The sequence below is a fragment of the Strix uralensis genome, chromosome 4 (assembly GCF_047716275.1).
Source record: "Strix uralensis isolate ZFMK-TIS-50842 chromosome 4, bStrUra1, whole genome shotgun sequence".
In the NCBI taxonomy this organism is placed as follows: domain Eukaryota; kingdom Metazoa; phylum Chordata; class Aves; order Strigiformes; family Strigidae; genus Strix; species Strix uralensis.
The window spans coordinates 91592225-91616794 of NC_133975.1; the positions used below are offsets into that span (position 1 = coordinate 91592225).

Consider the following 24570-nt stretch of genomic DNA (forward strand, 5'->3'; position numbering starts at 1 on the left):
AGCCAAAGCTATGTCAGGGGTTGTTCTAGTATTTTATTGCTACAGATAGAATCCCATGGTCCCATTTAACTCACTAGTCTAAACATAGCTTATGTGTCCGGCAAGTTATTTTAAATGTTGTCACAACATGTTTTTCAATCGTTCTTTTTCGGAGCTGAACATTAAAATGACATGAAACTGTTATTAATTACTATGACATTGTAAGGTTAGTAAAAAGTGCAAGTCATATTTTGTGGATGATTTAAGTATTAGCAATCTCTTGCATATTCTGAGCTTTTGGTACAGACTGTGTGTGAAGTCTGCAGACATCGTAGTATAGAAGGCAGATCCAGAAATTTCAGCCTGTGACGGGTTGGCAGTACTTACATGGGAATAGGTGTTCTTATGGCAGAGTTCTGGTGGACTTAATTCTGATGATCTTCACAACTGTGATATTTTTTTTCCTGTTGTTAGGAAGTCAGAGGTAGAGAGGAAAGATTTACCATCCTGAAGCATTTTTCCCTTTGTTGTTAGATGTAAGAATGAAAAAAGTAATGTTTTGTGCTTTACATATGTCCACATTCAGGATCTGTAAATTTGAAGATGTGTTCTTGGTGGGCAGTAGAGAGTTTTTTACTTCTATTTTTTTCCCCCACCTTTCATGAAAAAGATGCCATGTCTCAGGTTTTGAATACCATTTTTCTAGTATAATAGCATGTAGATAATACCCAGCTCTAGCTGGATAATTTCTATCAACCCTTTGATTAGCCCGGTGTAACTTGTCAGCACTCAAAAGCTTTACCATGATAGTGTTTCTCAGTAAGTTAATTTCCTGGTGTTTTTTTCCTCTCACTCTCTGGATTGTAGCATCTTTTGAACTAGCCCGCATGTCCCCCTTCCCTGCAGTGTGGTGATGCCCGGATGTAGTTCAGAGTAGCCCTGCCCGCTGAAGAAAAACAGTATGCATCTCTTGCATGTAGAATCACGGCGATGATACTGTATAAAATGGAAAAGCTAGAGAAAATACCAGATGCTTCCAGCATCAGGGGGGCTTTATGGATGACCCAGGAGAGCAGACAAGAGTGAGAAGTGCTCTGTGTATAATGAAATACAACTATGTTGTCATAAAAGGTGACCTGTTGAAATTATGTAGCGCTGTACCTCTTGCGCATGTAATACTTTTAACAGAATGGCATGTATCTCTTCAGTAGTTCTGTAATTTAAATAGTATCTTTGTTTGAATAACTTTTGTTCAGCCAGTTTTTTTTTTTTTTCCTCTGGCTTTATAATGCTTTTCGTCAGGCCCTAGGGAGGGTTAAAAAAAGCCCGTGGAAGCAGTTACGCTACATGTTTACATCACCTGTTGTAGCTCAACAGAAGGTCTGTGTCTGGAGAGATGGTGCAATTTTGATACCTTCCAACTTTTGTTTTCCCTTCCCTCCTCTCTTACCACTTAATAGACTTGAATTTCAGATTCAAGCTTGTGTTCTTCTGCTCAGCTGAGGAATTCTTGGAATTTCAGCACTCTTGAGTCCTCTAGTACATCCTCTAGTTCACTCTCTGAACCCCAGCATAGCAATTAGGGACTTCTAGAGAATTTGGAAATCTTCGGTTGTGTTTTTGATTTTCGTGCCTTTCTGTGACCTTGCGCAAATAGGTCAGTGTCTGCTTTTCAGTGGGAAAGCTACAGAATTGACTTGAAGGCACCATGGCTGCATCTGCTGTCTTGAGACCATAATGATAAAAAAAAAATACATCCAGAAAGTTGCTCCTGTTCATTAAAACGATCTTGACAAAGTCTGTAACAGGTAAAGCACGTGTGAGGAGGAAGAAAGAACTGTTGAAAAATTGCTGTCTGTTTGCATAAGTGATATTCTTCAAGTGAGATTTTATACAGTAGAACTTCGATTTCTTAAGTTTCTGTAAGCATATAGAGCAAAACCAAAGCTGTTTACTGTTCACAGACAGCATCTGGAAGTTGTTGAAATACTTACGCTGAAACGCAATGTAGTCTTCGCTTGGTCACAGTTTCGGTAGCCCTTGCATATGTGTTCTGCATCTAGACTCCAAGCAGTATTTGGTGGGACCTCAGCAAGGTCCCAGGGACTTGGTGTCTCCTGACTTTCATTCTCTTGCTGTCCTGGGGAGCAGTGGTAACATAGAGCTCCTGACCAGCCTGTCAAGTTCAAAGTGATGCGCTGCTTCCTTGTTAAAGACAGTTCATTTTCTCTGTGCTGTACTTGGTCCCAGTGCTAATGAGTCTTGCTTTGTGGGAGAATATTTTACAAGATGGAACAAATAAGGATTTTATGGGCTTTCATACACAGAGAGAAACAATACTTCTGTAAGTTCCTGCCAGTGCCAGTACCATACTTCCAAAGTCAGATGGGAATTTGTTTTACCTCCATGCTGCTCTTTATATGCGTAACAAGAACTGTCATGGCATAACACAGATTCATAGCTGCTCTCAAGGAAAGCTGCAAGAAACCCCTGAAGTTAGTAGTAGCAAAATAACTTGTTTATCTCTTTCCAAATACAGAACTCACCAGAGATCAGAGCTGCTGCCCTGGGCAGAGAAGAAGGGTGTCATTAAAGTCAGCACATGGGTCGTGGTTTAACCCCAGCTGGCAATTCAGCATCACACAGCTGCTCGCTCACTCCCCGCTGGCCCCCAGTGGGATGTGGGACAGAATCAGGGAGAAAAAAAGTGAAACTTGTGGGTTGAGATAAAGACAGTTAATAGGACAGAAAAGGAAGGGAAAATAATAATAGAATATACGAAACAAGTGATGCACAATACAGTTGCTCACCACCTGCTGACCAACACCCAGCCAATCCCTGAGCCGTGGTGACCCCCAGAAAACTCCCCCAGTTTATATACTGGGCATGATGTCATATGGCATGGAATACCCCTTTGGCTTGTTTGGGTCAGCTGTCCTGGCTGTGTCCCCTCCTAACCTCTGCTGGCAGGGCAGAGAAACTAAAGAGTCCTCGCCTTAGTATAAACACTGCTCAGCAACAACTAAAACATTGGTTATCAACATTATTCTCATCCAAAATCAAAAACACAGCACTATACCGGCTACTAGGAGGAAAATATAAACTTTATTCCAGCTGAAACTAGGACAGTGGGTTAAAAAGAAAGAGATTGTTCTCTAAGGCTAGTAATTTCTCATCTAAGGTCACTCTCCTTGCTTTTCTCTTTCAAAAGACATGTCTTTTCACAAGCATAGAGATAGTAGGTAACATGAGAGTGTGCGTAGCAACTTGTAGAATTTCTATTCAGATCTAGCAGCTATAGCTGATAACCTGAGCATCACTTTTGTTAGTTTCCGCAGTAATATCTCAATACTTCATAGTACATGAAGAGGTGCAAGTTTCTCTGCCACTGAGTAGTTTAGAAGTTTGTACCTCTTTCTAGACAGAATCTATACTACCAACACTTTGTAGGTCCCCTCATGATGTGAACAGAAGGCGATGGAAGACTTGGGAAGATTTGAGAGTGGTTTTACGGAGGGGGAGGATGCTGCATGGTTTCATTCTTAAGAGACTGGAAGATTCTACAGACAGTATTGCATACGTGTCTGTGTGTATGTAGACACTAAAATATATGTACAATATTCACACACTTTTTTTTATACCTATATATATGCCCTTTTCCATATATATATATATGCGCATGCATACGCTCACTCTGTACTTTAGGAAAGGCTACGTTGCTACAAAGTATGCATTGCTGTGCTTTACAAAGGTTATATCCCCAGTGTAGCCTTCAGTAAAGGAGGGCGAACTTGTTGAGTTTTTAATACTGTTTCTGTTTTCAGTTTTCTCTAGCCTTGATCACACAGCCATGGGAGATGATGTATTACCCAAAGTTTAAAAAATACTGATAATTTTATGTGACAGCATGATTCACAGTGGTGGTTACTCTGTGGTGTCAGTAACTAAGGTAGCAATTTTTATGTTCTTCGAATTTTACATAGCCATGCTGGGAGTTGTGGGTTTCAGAGTTGTGTTTTTCCTCCTTTTTTCATTTAGAAAACGTTGTGTGTAGTCAGTATGAAGAAGCCAAATACTGTATCAAACATTAGGTTATTAGAGATCTTGTTTCTCTGTCAAAAAGGAAATTATCAGCTAAGATTTACTGTCTGGTTATAAATTGAGTCCCTTTAAACTAACATAGTCGCAAATTTCACAGGTGTAAACTTCATGACTGATGATTAGAAATGTGTATCCTTAACCACTTTTTAGTTATGCTTGTGTGGTAATTTAGGCTGCTCTTGTTTGTTTTGGTTACAGTGCTGTATATAGTCTAATCTGTGGTCAGCTAAGTGCCACATTTTCTCCTTTCTAATCAGAGTTTCTTAAAACAGCAGTGTGAGTTGCAGATAACTTTAAACAATCAGTACCATGAAAAGCATTTATTGGAGGCCACTTGCTGATCCAGTATTGCACGTTGCTTTTTTTTTCCCCTGTTCTGCACTTAGCGTTTTTTGTGATTAACTGTTTGCATCAATTTCAGGTAAGTATTCAGTTCAGAGAAGAAGGAGATTGCAGCTCGTGGAAAAGAAAAAGACAAAGGAAAGACAGAAGAGAAGAATAGGAAGGGAAGGCAAGATTGGATTAGTTCAGGGAACTGGGTGAAACAGTACAGAGTGGAAGTATAATTACATTTTCTTACTTAAGGAGAAGAAAGAGTACTTCATTTTGTAAGCAAACCAAAGATTATAATATAAAACACTTCAATAAAAACTGTAATACAAAAAATTGGTTGAATAAGGCTTGTTTTGTTGGGGGCGGGGGTGGGGTGGAAAATCACCTCATATTACAAATGGCCACAAAATTGATATTTAACTGTTGTAGTTGCTACAGCACTGCAGTTGTTCTCTATCTCTGTCTTCACAGATGGTAGCAAGTTTTGTTGGTCAGGCAATCATGGATAAAAAGTACTCTTCAAAATATCATAAATATTTAAAATAATTATTGGGCAGCGTTTTGGAAGAGCCAAAATCATACTCTTCATCATGTAAGCAGTGTACTGTATGATGCAAAGAAGCCTGGTTGTATGATGTTCTGACTGTTGCTATCTTAGGTATGAGAGACCATTACCAAGGTGATAACTATCTCAACTCATGTCCAAAAAATGTTAATTAGCAAGAGTCTATAGTAGTAGGTTGTAAAGGCAGTTTAATCTTATTTGAAAATGGAGGCAGGAAAGCTCTGCCCTGTGAAAGTTTTTTATTTCACCCATAGTAAACATGTAAATGACAGAGATGGGCTTTGCCCTTACCAAAATTCATTTTTGCTGAGTTGCTAGTGGGAGGAATTCCTAGAGGTGACAGTTAAAATAACCACCTGCTTAGCACTGTTTATTGGCCAGTGTAGCTGGAGATGTTGATTCTTTAATGGTTCTTAATGTTGTAATGTAATCTCTTTTGAGACTGAAGTGAAACTGTTTTGGCCTGAGCTCTATTGCTAAGTAGATACTCATTTTAAAAAACAAAACAAAAACTGTTCCAGGATGCGTGTGCATACAGTGAGGATGACGAGCAGGTGGACATTGAGACCGTGGAGGAGCTTTCAGAGAAGATTAACATTGCCCGTCTGAAGGCCACAGCTGCTAATATCCAACCTTCCAAACAGAAGTAAGCATCCTTGGAGAGCACTACAGATTTGTGTTTTACTGATGAGCTGGCGTTGAATGAAACCATTAAACAACAGGTTTAATGTGATGGTAAGATAAAGCAAGGCTTGTGTCAGGTCTTCCTGAGCACTGGTGCTTCCCAGTGTCTGCGAGGACGGGGCTGTCAGAGCTAAGTAGATTTTGAGGTGCCTTAGCCTTTTTTTTCCTCTCCCCTCTAATTAATTTGTTTATGGGGATAAGTATATTGTAAAATTATTATGAGTGAATTGCCTCCCTTTCGGCAAACTGAGTATGTTTTAAATACAATTTTGCAAGCTTTGTTTATTCTTGCTGGTGGACTTGTTATTTTTAGGCAGGAGCAGTCATTGGCTTAATCCCTGATGCTGTAAATGAGAGCTTTGGCTTTGGGACCATTGCCCCAGTGAAGAAAGTATTTTCTTATTTACATATAGTCTGCCATGGTTGGATAGCTTGGCCTTTTTTTTTTTTTTTTAAAATTGTTCTGTTATTTTTGTTTGCTTGTTTTTGTTGCTGCCCTTGCATTTATAATGACAAAATGCAAAGTAAAAACATAGCTTACTTGAGGTATGTGAAGATGGTCATAGCTATTTCTCAGTTGCACCAAACGAAAGAATGGGGACCTTGCATCCTTAGTTCTTTTTGTTTAAAGAATTTTTTTGCAGAAACTTTGAAAAATCTGTTTGGTGATATTGTATACTTTCCAGATAGTTCCAAATTTATTTATTTTTTTTCCTTCAGAGATACAGCTCAACTTTTATCCTTAGATGGTGACTTTGCTGTAAATTGTGAAGATCTTTCAGTGAGAGAGAAAAATAGGTGTAATGTTTTGTAAAAATAATTCTTTCAAATGTGTATTGTTCTTTTTTTCTTGAAGCTCCTGAGATACAAGGAAGCTGTTATTATATATCAGGATAGTAATAAATGTGAGGATTTTGGTTCGTTGTTCTTGGTGGGGGAGGGATTGCTCTGCCATCTGTATTGAATCTGTACTTTTTAAAAAAAGAACCAAAATGCAATTTAAAAAAAATACTTTCTGCAGCTAACAGTCTCAGGCTGAATTTATTCTCTTTGGCATATAGTGAAATAGTTGCTTTTGCACTATGGGTTAATTTTACAGCTTTCAGAACAGCTCAAATTTTTCCAAGATGATGGCATTGGAGATAGAGTTGTGAATTTCTTGAGAAAGCTCAACAGTATCCTGCTTTCATGTAGTTTTACAAGGAAGAGTTAATTTCACGGATAAAAATGAGCAGTTTTAGGCTGTTGGAATGTCGTTAATGAGGATAGAGTGCATGAGATGAGTAGTGTTGGGAAAAACTTTTTACCTTTCTTCCAGATACCATGCTCGTAATTCTTCGGATGAAAAATTATCAGAAAAATCTACGAAGGTATATGTTTGCTCTCCTCTTTCCTTTTGGTATCACACCTCCATTTTAAAGATAAACTTTCATCTCAAGTGCAACTCTTAATGCGATTTATCTACCTTTCATATATTTGTGATTAAATGCAAGAAACCAGCTGTGTATATGGCGGGGAACGGCACTCAGTCCAAATCTCATTAAAGGACTGCTACAGGCATCAGTGGGTTTCGGATTCGACTTTATGTATGGGAGGAATATCTGCCTCTTATTAGCACATTTGCTTAGGTTTTGTGTTCTCGGCATAAGTAATTTTTACAACAACATAAAATAATGAATAACTGAGAAACATTTTCATGCATTGAGGAAGACTGTGTAGGATTATATAGGCATAGCACTGGGCGAAGGATTTCTGAAAACAATAGTTTAAATAATACATATTTAGGCAAGTTAAAGATAACACAGAATCCTTTCAACCCAAAACTTACTGCAATCCTTCTGAAGCTTATGCTGTATTTTAGGGTGGCTTTGAAGCCAGTTTCACTAACTGTCCATGATAACTATCTGTGATGTACTTGATGTCAGATCTAGAGCTGCCTGTGGGGGTGGGCGGGGTGGGGCTCTGAGGCAGGGTGTGAGCCTGGTGTATGTCTTGTACATGAGAGCAGACTGGTATGTGTGCTTTTGCCTGAGATGGAGAGGGGTTCCAGGGTGCTCTGCCTGCATCGCCTTCTCCATGTATTCTTCTCTCTGCCCTTGAAGTTACGGCATGAGGCCCTTCCCTGAAAGGAACCTAATGCCCAACACAAGCGCAGATGCAGTTGCAGCCTTACCGTGCTCAGTCTGCCTCTGAGGGCAAAATGGATGTCAAGAGCCAGGTTTCAGGAGACAGTCTTTCAGATTCCTCCAAAGGCCAGCACGCTCAGAAATAGTATCACTGGACCTAAGGAGTCTTTCCACTGATTTGCTGGGGTTTGGAGCAGACCTAAAATGATGTAAAAAAACGCGTTAATGCTACTTCTTAAGTATTGCTTCATCATGAAATAAATAGCGTAATTGTACAAAACCTGTAGGAGTAGTGATGAAATAACAAACCTTCAAATCTGTAGAGATTAGTAATTATGCTTATTGTCTGTCAGCCTTTTTGGAAACTTAAGCAAATTCAAAATCAGAGCCTGTCTTTGAAACTTTCTGTTTCATGGTAGATGTCTGGGGTGATAAGTTCCAATGCCGTCTTTCCCATTCTTACCTAAATGTCTCTTGGCCCAGCCCATATGTACCCATGAAACAAAATAGAAATCAAACTAGTTTAACTCTGGGGAAAAATTCAAGCGTCCTATATTTGATGTGATTGTTTCATTTATTAGTAAACTTTTTTGACAAGCAAACAACAAAAAAAATTGGCTCAAACATGCGTGATTTTGTTGGAATCCTGTGGTTTACCTAAGTAGTCTTGTATTGCAAAATACAGAAGCTTATGAATAGAAGGGACTGCTCATGATCTTTTCCTTTAGGGTTGATGTGATTATGTTGGTCATTTTTTGTTGGTCAGCATTTCATGCTTATTGCGTGTGCTTCTGACACTGAACTTTCATGAAGACATAATAACAGAATAGCATGACATGAAATATTCAGGTGTCTGTAGAATAACCTTGTAAATCGGGCATGCCTTTGAACATTGTTTGCAGTTACATTACCTTTTTTATTTAAACTGGTCAATACGGTTACTTCTCCAGCGGAAGCGTCAATTCCGGGGCAGAAGGCTGAAGAGTGAGGCAGAAGCCTTTGCTCATTACCGCGAGACACACACAGCAAATGAACGCCGGCGACGTAATGAATTGAGAGGTCTCTTTGAAAAGCTGAAGAAAACCCTGCGCTTACACAACCTTCCCAAGGTCTCCAAATCCTACATTCTCAAGCAGGTAAGTATTTTGAAGCTTAAGTGAGGAGAATCATTTAATCTGGACAGAGTAATTAAGCTAGTATGAACTCTTTGGGTGAGTCTCAGTGATACTGTGAATAGAGAACTTCTGTCACCTTTATAGGACTCTCTAGAATAAAACAATATCTGAAGGAATCTGTATTTCTAAAAGCTTTATCTTGATGACACAGATGCATGTTTCCAGATTAGCCCTCTCCTTGTTGTATTCTTCGTGAATTTAACCACGGAAGGTTATGTCTTAATTCCTTAGCATTTTACTGTGTTCATCAGGCAATTTTGAAATAATACATTGAAGACTTTATTTAATGCAGGAGAAGGTAGCACTTCATTAAATATTATACTGACATTAAAGACTTAATTGTAAAGACATAAATGACAGGAAACAAAACATAAGTTGAAGATACATAATTACGGTTGTCTGACGTACCTTGAAATTGTGGGATAAAAGTTGGTTTTATCTTTTTCTTTAAAATAGCTGAACTTTGGAGAAAGGACGAACAAGATGTTTATCACTTTTCAGCTTGCATGTAGGGAAGGCTGGCATTAGATGGTACTTCATATGTTTCCTCTGAGTTCTAATTTCTCAAGATGATGAAAATGTCTAAAAGTTTCTGGGAAGGAAAAATACTTCATTATTTTGTGTATTGTTGGTTTATAAATCGGTTCCCTGACACTCCTCTAGGCCTATGAAGAAATCCAAGGATTGACTGATCAGGCAGATAAACTTATTGGACAGAAGAACTTACTGACACGCAAGCAAGGTGTTTTGATTCGGAAAGTATCCACGCTTTCAGGTGAGACTGGTTTTTGGGTACAGAGTAGCTGGAATAATGAAAGAAAAGGCTTTTAAGAGTGGGAGTGAGTGGAGTCATCCTCTGTGGATCACTAGTTCACCTAAAATTCAGACTCTTGACGCCAAACAAAGACCTGCTAAGCTCTGACTCAGCGATACACTCCTCATGCTGTTAAGAACTGCTTTTGTTTTCCTTTATGCCTCAAGGAAATGTAGAATGATCTCTGCTGCAAGCCACAGGGTGTGTTCCTGTGCATTAGTGGGTGGAAAAAAAGTCACTTCATTCTGTCATTGGTCACTTCCTGAAACAGTGTTTCTGCTCAGTGCTTCACAGGTATACACAGCTGTCTTTGATCAGTACCAAAACCTCTGACTCCTTTGGTCAGCTTTGCAAATAATGATCTTCGTGCTGCTTTTCTGAGGGCTAGTGCTTGTAGTGTCTAGAAGGCGGCAGCGCTGTCCATGGAACAGAATTGCAGTATATTCTGAGCTGCTACTCATCTGGGCGTTTCAGGACAAAACCGTGTTGTAATTATTGTGTCCTTCTGTCTCATTTGGAGGTGTAGGAAAGCTATGACACGTGTTCAGCCAGTGCCAAAATGTGTATGAGCAAGCAAAATGTTAAATTATTCTTGTAATCTTCTTACTGTCTGGGAATAAAAACAGGAGACTACCTGTAAATTAGAAATGAGAGATACTTAAATCTTGTGTATTTGTGTGAATCAGTTCATGTCTATTTGAGGTACTTGGTTTAGAAAAAAAAAAAAAGTGTTTTAGTGAACCCTCATCTTAATCCAGAAAGGTATGATGGGTCTTTTGGGCAGGGAATGAAAGCAAATAACTTCACAAAGTAGTTTTCCGATCTTTCACATTCCTACTGAAGTACCTCAAAACTGATGAGGAAAAGATCCTCTCTCAGGAGAGTTAGTTAAATATAGACTTAATTGAAGATAGACCATGATATAATAACATAAATACTAAGCAGGAAACAAGCCAATGTAGTTATTTCAACTTTGATCATATTAAATTGTGTGCATCTGCAGAAAACAAATTATGTATGAAACCTTTGTGTTTGTTCGAGGTTAGAATGTTCATGTCAATGGTTAACTGTACGTGAGTTTACCTCTAAATGTTGTTTGAGTAACAGGGTCCATTAGTCCAAGAAACTTAATACCAGGTAAATGTAACGTTTTGTCTGCTAGTCATACATTTATAATTAGGAGAGATGTGAGTTTTTATACACAGCTGTGGATATTTTCCAAATGGTACTTGTTCAGCAAGAGCTAGTGCTTGTCCAAGCTGATTTCTGGTCATCAAAGTTGCAGATAAATTCTAAAATGTATGGATGTTTCTGAAGGAAAAAAAAATCTTGGAATAAATAGGTAATGACTTTCCTCTGTTATTAGGTATGCCGTTGACTTATTAGGGGTGGTGGTTATCTGTTTTATAGTAGTTGAATGGTGTCAATAGATTTTTAGCTCTGTCTTCAGCTCTTTAGTTTTGGAAAGAGAGTTTAAAGGTAGGTTGTCTCTCTGGTAATTTTTCTGTAGGGAAGACAGAAGAAGTTGTCCTGAAGAAACTAGAATATATTTATGCCAAACAAAAAGCAGGAGAAGCACAAAAAAAGAAGAAACAAGCTGAGCCAGAGGAACCTGTTGCAACCTCGACTGCTAGCACACAACAAGAAGGATCTTCTGCTCCCTCCAAAGAGCTGGCCCAGGTGGCTATGACAAATAGGAGAGGCAAGCCACTGATACTCGCCAGAAAAGGAGTCCGTGCCACAGGTGGGCTAAAATAGACGCAAGTTTCGCATAAAAGGAAGAGGGACATAGAAGCAGCACCCCATAGGAGGGCAAAAGGCTCATCAGCTTGTGCAGGGAACTTCGTTCTTGAAGCAGAATTGAGTACAGGACCAGGAAGTGTCCATCCGATAGGTGTGGGAACAGCTTGTTTTCAGGAAGGATGAGACCAGCACTACTGAGGTCTTGAGATCAACATGACTTCTGAGTTTCAGAATGATGGGATGTAAATTCCTATTAAGTTGTCCTTTGGTCTCATGAAGTTTCACTGCAATCCCGTGGGAATTTCTGAGAGTCAGAGGTGCTTTCTGCTGACTCAAAACCCGAAGCTCAACCCCTAGAATACTGGAGCTGCTAGAATAGATTCAGTCTTTAAAACATCCCTCCCCAAGCAAGCTAGCTATCAAGGTGGTGGAAGACTTGCTCTTAAATTAAATGACAGAATTGTGAGACACTTGAGAATTTTTTTGGAGCTGAGAACTTGTGGACAAGTATTCGGTGTTTGTGGAGAAGTATTCGGCGTTGATGGAGACTTTCGTACCATAAATGTAGGAAGGAACAAAAGAATGGCAGAAATCCAAACTTTCATGGTAGTACCACTCTAATGCTCTAAGGATCTGGTGATGTTTCTTATTTTGGGAGTAATAAATAGACCTTACTCAAAGTGGTCTCGGGCTTTTATAAACAAACTATCATTCTAGTTTCCCAAGCCTCATTTTTGTCCAGTCCTGGGGAAGGTTGGCATCAGAATTTGGATGTGGTGAAAGAATTTGCTTTCTTTCTTTCTTTGGACTGAACAAGTCCTCTTTGTAATTTCAGCAAGACTGCTCTGATACTTGATGAAGATGCCGCTCTGGAGAGTTAGGGCTGTTACACTGCACAAAGAGCTAGTGCAGACCAGCTCTGGCTGTGTAGGTGAGGTTCCTGGAGCCTGCGTAGCTTCTGTAGCAGCTTTCTCATCTAGGGCTTGTAAACCTTCTAGCTGGAGTTCCTTCCGCAGGATATCACTTGCCATCAAGGGTGCTGTGCCAGAATAAATTAGTGATTTACATATTTCTTTTTTTACAGAGGACACCTCATCCCCTCTCACGCTAACTGCTGCGAGCCTAGTGATGACTCCGCAGGGGCAGGTGCTGACACTGAAGAGCCCGCTGGTACCAGGGCAGGTAGCAGCTGTTCCTTCCACACTCTTGCAAGCTGAGTTAAAGCCTCGAGCTGTCAGTACCACCATGACAGCACAGCCAGGTATGATCGTGTGAGAACACAGTAATGAAATCCAGTATAATGCTGTTCATGGATGTGCATAGGAGTTTACAAAGTAATGTGTTATTTAATTTTTGCTTTAATTTTGGGGTTTTTTTTACAACTTAACCAACTGAGGTATAACCTGACTGTGGTAAGGGAGATTTGATATAATTATTTCAGTTTATCAACAGCTAAGTACAAACTGTTAAATTTTTACTGTTACCAAATTAGGGAAACATAGGGAAGATTTGTTAATCACCTAACCAATCTATATTTCTATTTTTTACCACTTTCAGATGGTATTACAGTGTAAAGTCTTGCCTAGAAGTGCAATACTCCTATTTTCCAGGCTTAACTGAGTATCTGAAAGACTTGTTTCTACCTTCCCCTTTTCTTGGATAAGGTATTGCTTCTGTGATGATTCAGCTGCCAGGATCAACGGTTCCTGTCCAAGTAAAAGGAATCCTGACTAACTCTACCATTCCCATTACGCTGTCAGCTGTTGCTGGAAACCTGCTGCCATCGACAGTAGTATCAGCTACAGAGCCCCGTCCAGGTAGGCTCTTTGGTTTTTATGGATCTTCTTGCTTGCATGCAGGGAACATTATCCTTGCAAAAATGAAGGTAAATTGTTTTCTTACTAGGAAGTAATGAGAAGTATTATTGTCTGGGTATTCAAAGAAAATCACTATTAAATGTTTTGAACAGTGTAGAGGGGGCTCTAGGGTATTATAGATGAGAGTTTTTTAACTTTCCTTCACCTCACTGAGCCTCCTTGCCCTCAGCAAAATCAGAGTAAGTGGGGACTGGAATGTGTCTGTGGTGTAATGCATCCTACTGGGGAAACCACAGTGCAAAGCTGTGGTGGGGCTGTTGAAAATATTTGCCTCTTACATCCAGGCTCTTACTCTGGCACAAGCCCTTTCTGCCAGCTCTGCTGCCCGTTGGAGAGATGCTTTTTCAAGACCGAGTGCTGTACATTGGGTCTAGGCTGTGGGGTGGTTCCTGCCAAGAGTGTGCTGCTGGCCATCTGTTATGTTAAAAGCAAGCCGCTCGCTTTCTGCTTCATCGTAGTCATTTGGTCTAAAAGGAAAGTTCACTTCAGATTTGGGGCTGGGAAAAATCTGAGGGCTATAAATAGGAAGCTGCTTGGAGGCAAAAAAGTAATCGCATATTCCCTGGAATACCTCTGTAGTATTGTGCACAAAACCAGGATTGTGAAATGCGAGCATAAAAGTAAACCCTGAAAGAACAGTAAGGGAGAAAATTGTCATTCTGTTTTCCTCGTGCATCACCATCACAGTTGTAAGCGTTACAGTTACTCGCATTTGTGCCAGCCTGCTGAAGGAAGGCACTGGGCAAGTGGTTCTGGGATTGTAGATGTGGAGCTTGCTCTTGTTCTACAAGTTGAAAGTTAAGCTATTAGTCTTTTAAGGCTCCACTTGACCAAAACTGTGTAAGCAGTTTAAATTGTGAATAGCAGCTTAGTTGAGGATGACCTGAAAGTGAGCAAATTATGTTTAATTAGGAATTATCTTGCAGTTAGTATGGATCCTCATGGATGCTGCTTTGTTTGGTTTTGCAGAAAGTGAAGATTCATTCATGATGCCAAAGATTGTTAATGTAACATCGCTGGCTGCTGAGGGAAGTGTGAGTCTAAACCCGAACAGAAACAAAAGCTCTAATGTGACAGCAGCTGCAGGTACTCAGGCTTCTGAGAAGTCCTTGGTTGTAGCACCCCTTGAAAGTAGGAAGAGTGAGAGCATCCTTCCAGAAGAAAAAGGCAAACCATGTCCTGGAGACAGTGGCAGAGATGGAAGAAATACCACAGGTCCTGCAAAAGTTTTCTTTGAAAATAAAGATGGCTTTCCACAGCTCCGGAACGTGGCGTGTACAAAGGAACCTCCAGAGTCCTTTAGCAAAAAGCTCTGCATTGGTGAGTTTGTAGGCAGCCAAGCTAGGAGGACAGTCAGTGATCCTGGAGGGGAAAGATTAAAATCTAAAGAACTGCCATTCCGCAAGCTGCAGATCAAAGATTCCAGGATAGAAATGGAGTTGAGGAAAGTAGCATCCGCAATGGAGGAAGCAGAACTGGACGCGAGCGAGTTACTGAGCAGCATTGAGGACAGTGATGACACCGATGAAACCCTCACGTCGCTGCTCAATGAGATCGCCTTCCTCAACCAGCAGCTGAACGATGATGCTTCAGCCATGTCAGAGCTGCCCAGCACTCTCAACTCGGATTTCTCTCGTGAAGGGGCAGAAGCTCGTCGGGGAACAGCCAGTGATCTCACTGCTGCGGGTGGGTCCTCCTTCCAGTTTGGCCATTTGGGAGGCAGTTTTAAGGACCTTTCTGAAGTTCCAGAGGGTGGTGGCTCTATAAGCCCTCTCCTGCTGCACCTGGAAGATGATGACCTTACTGATGGCGACAAGAACTCTGGGGAGCCTTCATCTGAAGCAGATGTTTTAAAGATAGTAATAGGTGCTGAAATGAAGGATCCACTTCCCAATTTGTCTGTAACCAGTGGTGGGAACGGCAAAACCGTAACAACCTTGTCAGAGACCACTAGTGTGACTCCACCGGTTTTGCAGATGAAAACGAATCCAGAAGCTAGTAATGCTGACACTTTGTGGAGGCCCATGCCCAAGCTGGCACCTCTTGGCTTAAAAGTGGCAAGTCTGCCAGCAGACTCAGAAGGGCAGAGTAGTAATAAAGTGATGCCCTTATTGGCACCGGTCATTGCAAAACTGGCGCCCAGTGGGGTAAAAACTTCATTACCTGCAACTGTTCAGGAAGGACAGGATAACAAAGTGATGCCCACTTTAGCACCTGTGGTTATGAAGTTGAATACTACTGGGACCTTGCCTTCAAATTCAGCAGGCAAATAAATGCATATATTTTTTAACAGAGACAGGAACGGAGATCTGGAGCAGCGTAAACCAGTGTCGGGGTTCAGCAACCTCCCTCGTCTGCAACACTTGTTTTCTGTATGGCATCAGCACTCTGTTTGTCTGAGGGCAGGCCCCAAATTGAGAAATAAGTGCTATGAAACTTTAAGCATGTTGACATATTTTTACCTCACTGTTGTATTCTGGGTGTTCTCCTTCCCCTTCACAAAACGAGGAAGATGATCAATAACCATTGCTGGGCACATGGTATCCTTCCAAAATGGGGTCCTTCGCAGAAAGAGTTTGTCAAAGGACTGAGAAATCTAGGCTATTGAAAGAGATTTGGTTTCCCACCCCCCCCCAGTAGGGAGGCAGCTGTCTCGTTGGGGAAAAAATTCGGCATTACTTGTTTTTGTACCAGGCAAATTATCTATGCAGAAATGGGATTGTTCACATTTTCTGGTTTTAGTGTTTGCGGAATAGGCTGAATGTGCAGAAATGAGATTGCGGTTACTCTCAAACTTGTTACCTAGAGCAGCGGAAGGGAAATCTGAGACTGCGCAGAGGGCTGACGTGAAAAGTTTTTGGTGCTAGATAGTTCTCTCGCAGAGACTCTTTTTAGGAGCTTATGCACAGATTATTTTAATAAACATCTGTAGTTCTCACTACATGGGGAAGAAAATTACATTTCCCAGTGTAATTAGGAGTAGGACAGTATGTTAATTTTAATAAAACTACTAAACAAAAACCCTCACTTTTGCCTCCTGCCCCTATACAAAGACACTCCCTCCTTTGATGCTTAGGGCGTCTGGAGAGAAAAATTACAGAGAGTAGAAAGAAATTTGGGCACCCTATAGCTATGTCTTAAAATACATTGCTGAAGTAGCTTGAGTGTTTTCCCAGTTCTTGTTTTCTCCTGTCATTCTTTAAGATGTATTTGGTGGCTAGGAATGTTAATAGGAAGTGTTGCTTCATAAAAATACAGAAAGCTTTCAGGACTGTTGTAGCCTAGTATAAATGAGCGAGGTGTATATGTGAATGTATATATGAAAATATGTGTATATCTTTCCAAACCTTCGATTTCTTTATAAATTCAGGAAAGGTACTCAGAGGCTTCTCACTGCATTTGCACAAGCTGTGTATAGCAAAAAAGTCAACAAAAATGCTCATTACCAGGGAAATAGGGCAGTATTGAATCACAAGATGTATTTTTTATTCTTCTCTGCCACTGCTTACTCAATAAACCTGTAGATACTCTTCACTGTTCAGCTGTTGGATGTGAAGGGCCTGCAGGCTGTAAAGATATTTATATTTTTGTACACAGTTTTTGTTTTCATAGTTTTCTTGACAAATTAAATTTTCAGCCTAGGAGAGATGATTTGTTAATGAGTGTATACACAATCTTTTCCTATCAAGTTTGTAAACATGAGTTATGGTGCGCTTGAGGGGCTTCTTAACTGCTCCAAAAAGATGAAAAATGTTGCCATGAAAATTATACAGAATTGGATAGTGCATTTTGCTTTATGTTTAGGAATTTAATCCCGTCTCACTGTTCCAGCAACAGCAGCTGGGATTTCCCCCCCGCTCCGAAATTCCCCATCTTTGGTGATGCAGTAATGCAGGAATTTCATCTTTCCAGCACGGCGGTTGTGCAGGTGTTGGTGGTGATCTCCCACAGTTAGGGAGCAGTGTTTGGACACAGTGCAACCGTTCGCTCTGTTCAGCAAGCTGCAGCTTCTGGATCTGCGCCTAGGACAAGTCCTGTATTCATGATTTGGAAAAGAGAGTAGAGGTCAGTAGGAGAGCCATGCAGGGTCTTACAGTTGTCACTGAATGCCTTAGAAAAGGGAATTTACAATATGAGTAAGTATTTAGATGTACGTTGTTTATTATTAATGAATTTTATCCTTAATTTAAACCAGTGGAAATGTGGAGTAACTGAATTAGTTTAGTAGCACTACATCAGACTTAAATTTATTTACCTGGGAATCTGGTTCTGAGCATTTCTAATAGGCTGAAGTTGCTTGTTTTGTTACCTGTGGCAGTTTGTTTTGCCAGTAGATTTCATTCTTCCTAGGTGTGAAACAGCAACCAGAACTGTGCTGTGATTCCTTTCAAATTCCTAATCACTGACCTACCTTTCTGCACCTCATCATTTTATGGTTCTAAATGTCTTCATCTGAATTACAGAATTGTGTGCTCATCATACCTGAATACTTTTTAAAAGTACGTGTGCTTTGCACACTTCTGTGGGACAGAGAAAGCTGTAACGTGAAAACCATTTGAATATTATCTAAAAGAAATGCTGTACTTTTGAGGATGTTTTGTCCATTAACAAGGTAATGGAAAATGCCTGGATGCATTTGCTGTTTGGCACTGGGCAGTAAGGAATTATACTGCAATAAAAATGTACTGTGTAAAGATGACAGCAAAAATTTTGGGTTCCTGAACATGGTTATGAAATTAACTAAGATCAGACCCCAAATTTGGCTGCAAAAAATGCTAGTTGGTGCAGTTCTGAGAAGAATCTGCGATGGGTTCTACCAGGCAACAAAGCATGTTCGAAATGCTCTTAGTTTTTGCTCTCCTTGTTCCACTGTCTCATGCCCACATGCCCACATATTTTGCCATGAATTTAAATGCTGACTTTTTTTTTTTATTCCGCTCTTCCCTCAAGCTCCCATTGGTTGGAACAAACCTTTTAGAAATTATATATGCTGTCTTTTGAGGCAATAATGCAAGCATAGGACATGTAATGAAAAGATTTTAGAATCGGGAGAACAAAGGAAACCCCTGCAAGGCGCACGTTCTCACTAGACCAAGAGACCTGGAGATTTTCTTTGTTTTTTACACATCTGTAAATAGACTGGAATGTTTTTAAGAATATAATGAAATGTCAGATTTAGCTTTTTTCCTTTTATATATTAAAATATATCTTTCCCTCTTTTCTGCTTTTGAAAAATTGATATTTTTGTAGAAATCTAACAGTACAGGACTCTTAAATAACTGTATGTGAGGGACAAAGTGTAAAACTAAAATAAACCAATCGAGGTCAACTAGAAACTGGCTTTGAAAGTTTATTCCGGGGAGGGAGAGGGAACAGAAATGACGTGGCGGTGTGCTGTTGGTGACACGTGGCGTTGGACCTGAGCAAATGACACACGTATGCCCTGAGGAAGAAGTTTTGGCAACGCCAGCATCTGGGTTTTGGTTCAAGTAATCAGACAACTCGGAGGAGATTTCTCTCTTTAGTCTTGAGCAATATGCAGGAAATGTTACTACTGGTTGTAAAAAAAGGATTTTGACTTGCTAAATGCAGAAAAGGTACTGAAGGGCCTGTATTTTCACCAAAATGCGTCTTAAGCGGGAAGCCAGTGGGATTAACATTCGATCATGGCATAAAAAGAAAAAAAAAACCCCAACAGTTGAAGATTTAAGTCCACGTAAAATCACTCTCCAGTCTCCTTCCCCCAACCCCAAACTTAGGTTAATCCTTTGTATCTGTTTCCTTTAGAGAAGTTGTACAACGCGGCTGCCTTTGTGGGAACAAGTCTGTAGCTCTGTCTCCAAGTGAGGTGTCAGAAGAGACAGCTTTTTAGAAGAAATCGATACAATGCCTGTAACAAGTCACCGTCTATCGCTTCCATATCCATTAAATGGAAGATAACACACTTGCTAAATGGTGTTTTTTGGTTTTTTGGGTTTTGTTTAAAGAAAGTAGTAAACGTCTACAAATGAGCGAGTTTGACTTACAGGCCTGGGAAAAGAAAACACAATGAAGAGAACAATTATGCATGAGGGTAAGTGATGAACTGGAGAAGAAATGTTGCAGAATTTTATTTTTTTTAAAGAGGAAGACCAGATCTCTCAGGAGAGACTGGCTAAAAATAGGTGATAGAGCCAGGTAGTGTATTTTTGAAAACTTCTGATGAAACCCTTCAGCAAGGCCTCATCCCATGACTCCTTATTTTAAGGGGGAAAGTTACTTCTTGGAATAGAAAGGAACATAAGCATAAGGTCTATTCAGTCAGGCTTGCAACAGAAAGAACTTACCAGTAGAATCCCATGATGATCTGGGCTGGGGACCTCTGTTTTCCAGCATATTCATTGTGTTCCTGGAAACACAGATGATGGTGCAAATAAGCTCAGTATGAAAAATTACAGGGAGCCTTTGCAATAACTGATTTAAGGCCAGATTGAGTCCATAACTGCAACCCAAAAACGTGCAGAGGACCAGTTTGTCCTTAATTAGAAATGAATGGAATCTAAATAAATTACTGTCATTTGGGATCGTGGTAGTGGAGGAATTGTGGTGCTGTCCGTGATCAGGTAAGCTCAGGGCATTATCTGTTTGCCCTTTGTACTGCTGCTACAGACCAAGAAGGCGTTGTTACACCACTGTATACTTGGGTTATTCCTGGGCATTTGAATTTTGTGTTGCCTCAGCCAGCACCTTGTTCTGTCTTGGGTCTCTTGGGAGTTGGAGGCCCGTGACAGGTCACAGGTTCTTTTGGAGGTCCCCCCTCTTCATTCTGAAACAGGATTCTACCCCAAGAAAGATTTGGGGTCTCTACTTCTCTGAGAGTCTTTTCTGACAAAGGGCAAAGCCACAGTCTGTCCTCACTGGCCACCTGTGCCTCGCAGGCTGCTGGCACAAGCAGCATTTCAAGCACCTGGGAAGGCCCCTGCCCCAGGCCCGCTGCCGCGCAGCCTGCAGCTTGCTCATCAGCACCAGCACCTACCCGTGCCCACCAGGCCGCCGGACCTGTGGCTGTGGCTGTCAGCAATCCCCTTCCACAGCCACCCCACTGCCCCGGAGCGCCCAGTGAACGCGTGTCCCAGCCCTCAGCGAGGCCGCTCACCAACTGCCCCTTGCTGGCAGCCGGATTCCTGTGAGGCAAAGCACAAGCAAAGACCTCGCCTTGCTTTCACAGTGTTCACGTACCTGGTTCATCTTGCTCCCGGGAGCGTGCCCTGGTTTTTGTAGGGCTGTCTGCGTACAGGGCTGTGTACCTCGAGGTTACAGCTCTCAGCCTTGGCTCTCCTCTGGTGAAAAGTGGATGCTGGAAGTGGAGGCGCCTTTGTAACAAGCTGTCCTTGCAGCCTGCACGCCTCTGCATCCCTGCCTATGTGAGGTGTGGAGGTGAAGTGGGGCGTGCGGACCCCACCCCCGACGAAGTGGGGGCAGTAAGGGCAGCTGTGCCTGGCCACGGTCACAGGCTACGTGGGTGCAAGCAGGAGGACTGCGGTGCTGCAAGGGCAGGGCTTGCTCCCTCCTGTGCCAGCCTCCCGGGACCAGCTCCGAGGAGGAGGAGATGGACTTCTCTGCATGTTTTTTGGCTTCCTTTCTTCTCTCTGGGGGTGGCAGGGTTCCTGCCTCCCTGCTGGCCTCGGGGTCCCTGTAGTTCCCCTGTCCGACACGGAGGGGTGCCCCTCGCAAGCGCCGCAGCTGCGCCTTGTGGGCTAAAACCAGGCAATTAAATAGCAGCTAAAAAAAGATACGCAACCATAAGCCGTATGCCATTTTTAGTGGCTTTCAGTTGTGATTAACTCCTTAGAGTTAAATCCTTAACAGCTCTGTGAAACAACTTGCCTGGCTCCTCCGCTCCGGCCAGAGCTGGGGGCTGCCGGTGCAGGGCTGTGGCCATGGCCATGCAGCACCGACCGCGAGGCCTGCGGCTCTGCCCCCATTTGTCCAGTGCAGGGGGCTCTATGGGCACAAAGCTTCTGGGCACGGTCTGTGGGCTGGCGGGGGTCTGCACAGCTTATGTTAGCAACGGGCTCCAGTTGCAGCTGAGGCTCCTGAGCCCTCCAAGGATGTGAAATACTTCACACTGCTGAGGTGCCAAAAGACCTGGGAAATGGATTTTGGATCACTGGACTTTGGGATCCAGTCATCTGTGATTGTTATTAGAAAAAAATGTAAAATAACCCCAGTGTTACCACCAATCAGCTTAAAAAAAAAGCTGTGCTGGATCCAGTCTACATAAAAGCTAAATGGGAGGATGAACCTGTGACAAAAGCTCACTGGTTTCTGGAGTAGCACAATGTGTTTTCAGCCCACGGAGACTGGGTGACTAAACCTTCTCTGGACCTTCTGCAGCATGAAAATATGATCAACACTTGTTTGATTTGTAGCTACTGGATTGTTCTGATTGACAAGTCATCCATGAGCAGGACAGTAAGAGCTTCACAAGGTTTTAGGACAGCACACCATTGTTCCTCCAAAGGACTGAGAAAGGCTGTTGCAGCAGCACGTGCTGCTGTAGCCTCCAGTTGAAGGCCTGGCCAGGATTTCCTGCAGCAGTAGGAGGAGGAGGGTGGGTCTGTGCTGGAGGCAACTGGGTAGTTTGGCAGAAGCCACTGGGGAAGTTGCTGCCAGCTCTTGTGCCACGTGTGCCTTGCTGCCTCCACGGTGCCCTGTGTGTAGGAGCTGCACAAGCTGCTCTTCACCTGAGGGGCAGGAGCTCCTCTTTCTCCCCTTCTTCCACCAGTCCCTCTGCCTGCTTGGGCCTGGACCTCCGAGTCTCCATCCTCTGCATCAGGGAAAGGGGCTCAGCCCCTGCTGCTTCCCCCACTCCGCCCTGGTCTGCCGTCACACACACACACCAGTGCCTCAGAGCTCAGGCCTGTGGCGACACTCACCTTCTGGCTCAAAGTGCTGAGCAAATCCTGGGTTTTCTCTTTTTCTGAGAGCAAGGCTGGGGCAACCTCCCAGCCTGAGAGTGCTCCAGCAGAGCCCTGCTGGTCCTGGTGAGTGGAGTTCCAGTTATCCAGTAAGTTGCAAACACCAGATCCACAGCACCAGCCTCCTACGTACTCTGTATCTACCCAGCTAAATCCTGGCTTCCTTCAGGTGCTGTCTATTGTGCCTTGTCCTGCAACCAGCAAATACCCATCTCGCACCCCTCCCGCTGTGTCTGTGCAGTCAGAGCTCAGCCAGGCAGCAGTATTGTGGTGAGCCCTCTGCTCCCTTCTGCTTCTCTCCGGCTCGCCCTGCCCTCTGCGTGACGGAGGGCTTGCCAGTTGCAGTCTTTTATTCATCCAACATCTTCCACCCTGAGGTGTCCTGAAACAATGACAAAATTTTTGAAGAGATCCTGCAATTCCTTGCTGAGTTGTTAAGGAAAAAACCCAACGGTGACCAGGTGTCTGGTTTCTTTCGGTATCAAATGAAGCCTGAGCTGTTAAAAGCAGCTGAAGATTCCTCTTCCTGCAGGAGCTGCTTGTGGCTTGGCATGGATGAAGCTGCGCTGTCCTCAGCCACGAGCCCTTGGCCCTTTCTGTATGGGGGCACAGTTCTCTGTTAGAGAGCCTCGTCCAGCCCTGCCTAAGCCTGAGGCACTGGCAGCACTGAGCTTTGAAAATGTGTTAGCTAATGTTATGCGTTATTTCTGAGACGTGCTGGACCTGGACTTTCCTATAAAACAGTGTTATGCAGCTGGAGTAGAACGTGATTCGATAAACCATTAGTGTCCCTTTGGGGCCTGGCTGGAGCCACATTTTGTACATTCAGCCTTGTAACGGCAGCAGGGCCCGGAACAAGGTCCCCCCTGCCCAGACAGCCCCACACGGGAGCAAGTGACTGGGGTGGGTGGGAGGCTGGCGGGGGGCTCCTGCAGAAGGTGCCCCGGGTGCAGGGTGAGGGGCAGCTGCTGGCTTGGCCGGGCTTGGCTGGGTTTGGGGCCTGTGGCAGGTGGTGGTGAGGCCCTCTGAGGGCCTGGGACAGGTTATGGGCCTGGATAAATTCGGACAGGCCAAGCTTCAGCAAAGTTCAAACATATGTGAACGTTTCCATATACTAGATGGATAACACAGCACGGAGAGGATTTTCCTGCTCTGGTTATCTTGATACTTTTTTTTAATGATGTAGGTCTGATGTGATTGTGTTACAACTTGTGTTAAGGTGACTGGTGGCAAAAGCATGACAGAAAAAGGAGGTGCCTGCAAATCTTTTGCAACACTAATGATTAACTCCTGCTCCTCAACCAGTGCTCTCACTTCTAGGTTACAATGACTCTTTGGTTTCAAAAAATGGCTCAAGCAGACTTTCAGCTCATGATTGCTTTGCAAAGCTTTAAATTTGCTTCCTCAGCTTTTGAAAGTCCATGGCAAAAAATCCACAAAAGTTGTCCTGCAGAATCTCACCCCACAAATGTTTTGCGGCTCTGACATATGGGGCAAACTTGAACCAGGAGGCTTAGTCTCCAGGAAGAAATTTTAATAAACGACTCCCCCCAGGCGAGCTGAACTGATAGCAGCCACAGTGGGAATTGTTTACTACCGTGCTTCAGCATAGACAAGGCCTCATTGTCTGGCTTTGACGGGGAAAATGTCCAGTTTCACAAACTTTGCTGAGCAAGGGAGAAAATAATTATATTGCAGATCAGCTTACAAGGGACACATTCATGTTTGAAAGAAAACTTGATTTTCATAGGGTGAGGAAGAGAGGCACGACTGCCAAAGGGAAAAACCAGTGGCTTTGGTGACCTACTAAAATTGCCTCAAGTCAGAAGTTATTCCTGGCTGAAGGTGGGTCGCGGGGGGCTGGATCCTTGGCTCTGGCTGGGAGGCAGGCAGGGCCAGGGGAAAGTGTGCGGGAAACCAAGCGCTCCTCTGCCTCCGGAGCCGCGCTGTGCGCAGCCGGCACGCGGGCACGAGGCGGGCAGTCAGCAGAGCCCTCGCCATGGCTGGACACAGCCAGCGCTGCAGCCGCCTCCTGCTCGGGCCCCGACGCCCTCTTGTCTCCAAGCTCCCCAAGGGGCGTTTGCCAGGGCAGAAGCTGTGGCGGGAGGCTCGTGTGGCCCCGTCCTCTGCCTGCCGCCTCAGGAGCCCGCAGGCACTCCACAGCAGGTCAGCGCAGCGGGCCGCGGGCTCCCCGACACCGCTGGCTGGGTGGG

At 43.0% G+C, this 24570-nt stretch overlaps 1 protein-coding gene across 15 annotated transcripts in view; it reads left to right on the forward strand.

Annotated features, from left to right (window-relative positions):
* The window catches only part of MGA (MAX dimerization protein MGA), a 63768-nt gene extending 45035 nt beyond the window's left edge, over positions 1–18733 (forward strand). For 10 of the 15 annotated variants that reach the window (XM_074867826.1, XM_074867824.1, XM_074867828.1 and 7 more), the window contains 8 exons: positions 5500–5624; positions 6981–7032; positions 8739–8924; positions 9627–9738; positions 11288–11521; positions 12605–12781; positions 13185–13337; positions 14367–18733. In XM_074867826.1, coding sequence (XP_074723927.1) covers positions 5500–5624; positions 6981–7032; positions 8739–8924; positions 9627–9738; positions 11288–11521; positions 12605–12781; positions 13185–13337; positions 14367–15670 — 2343 coding nt within the window. In that variant the 3' untranslated portion in view covers positions 15671–18733. Of the gene's footprint in view, positions 1–846; positions 4754–5499; positions 5625–6980; positions 7033–8738; positions 8925–9626; positions 9739–11287; positions 11522–12604; positions 12782–13184; positions 13338–14366 lie in introns of those variants that run through there. The other 5 variants (XM_074867834.1, XM_074867833.1, XR_012628863.1 and 2 more) reach the window with 5 other exon arrangements.
* The last annotated feature ends 5837 nt before the right edge of the window (positions 18734–24570 follow it).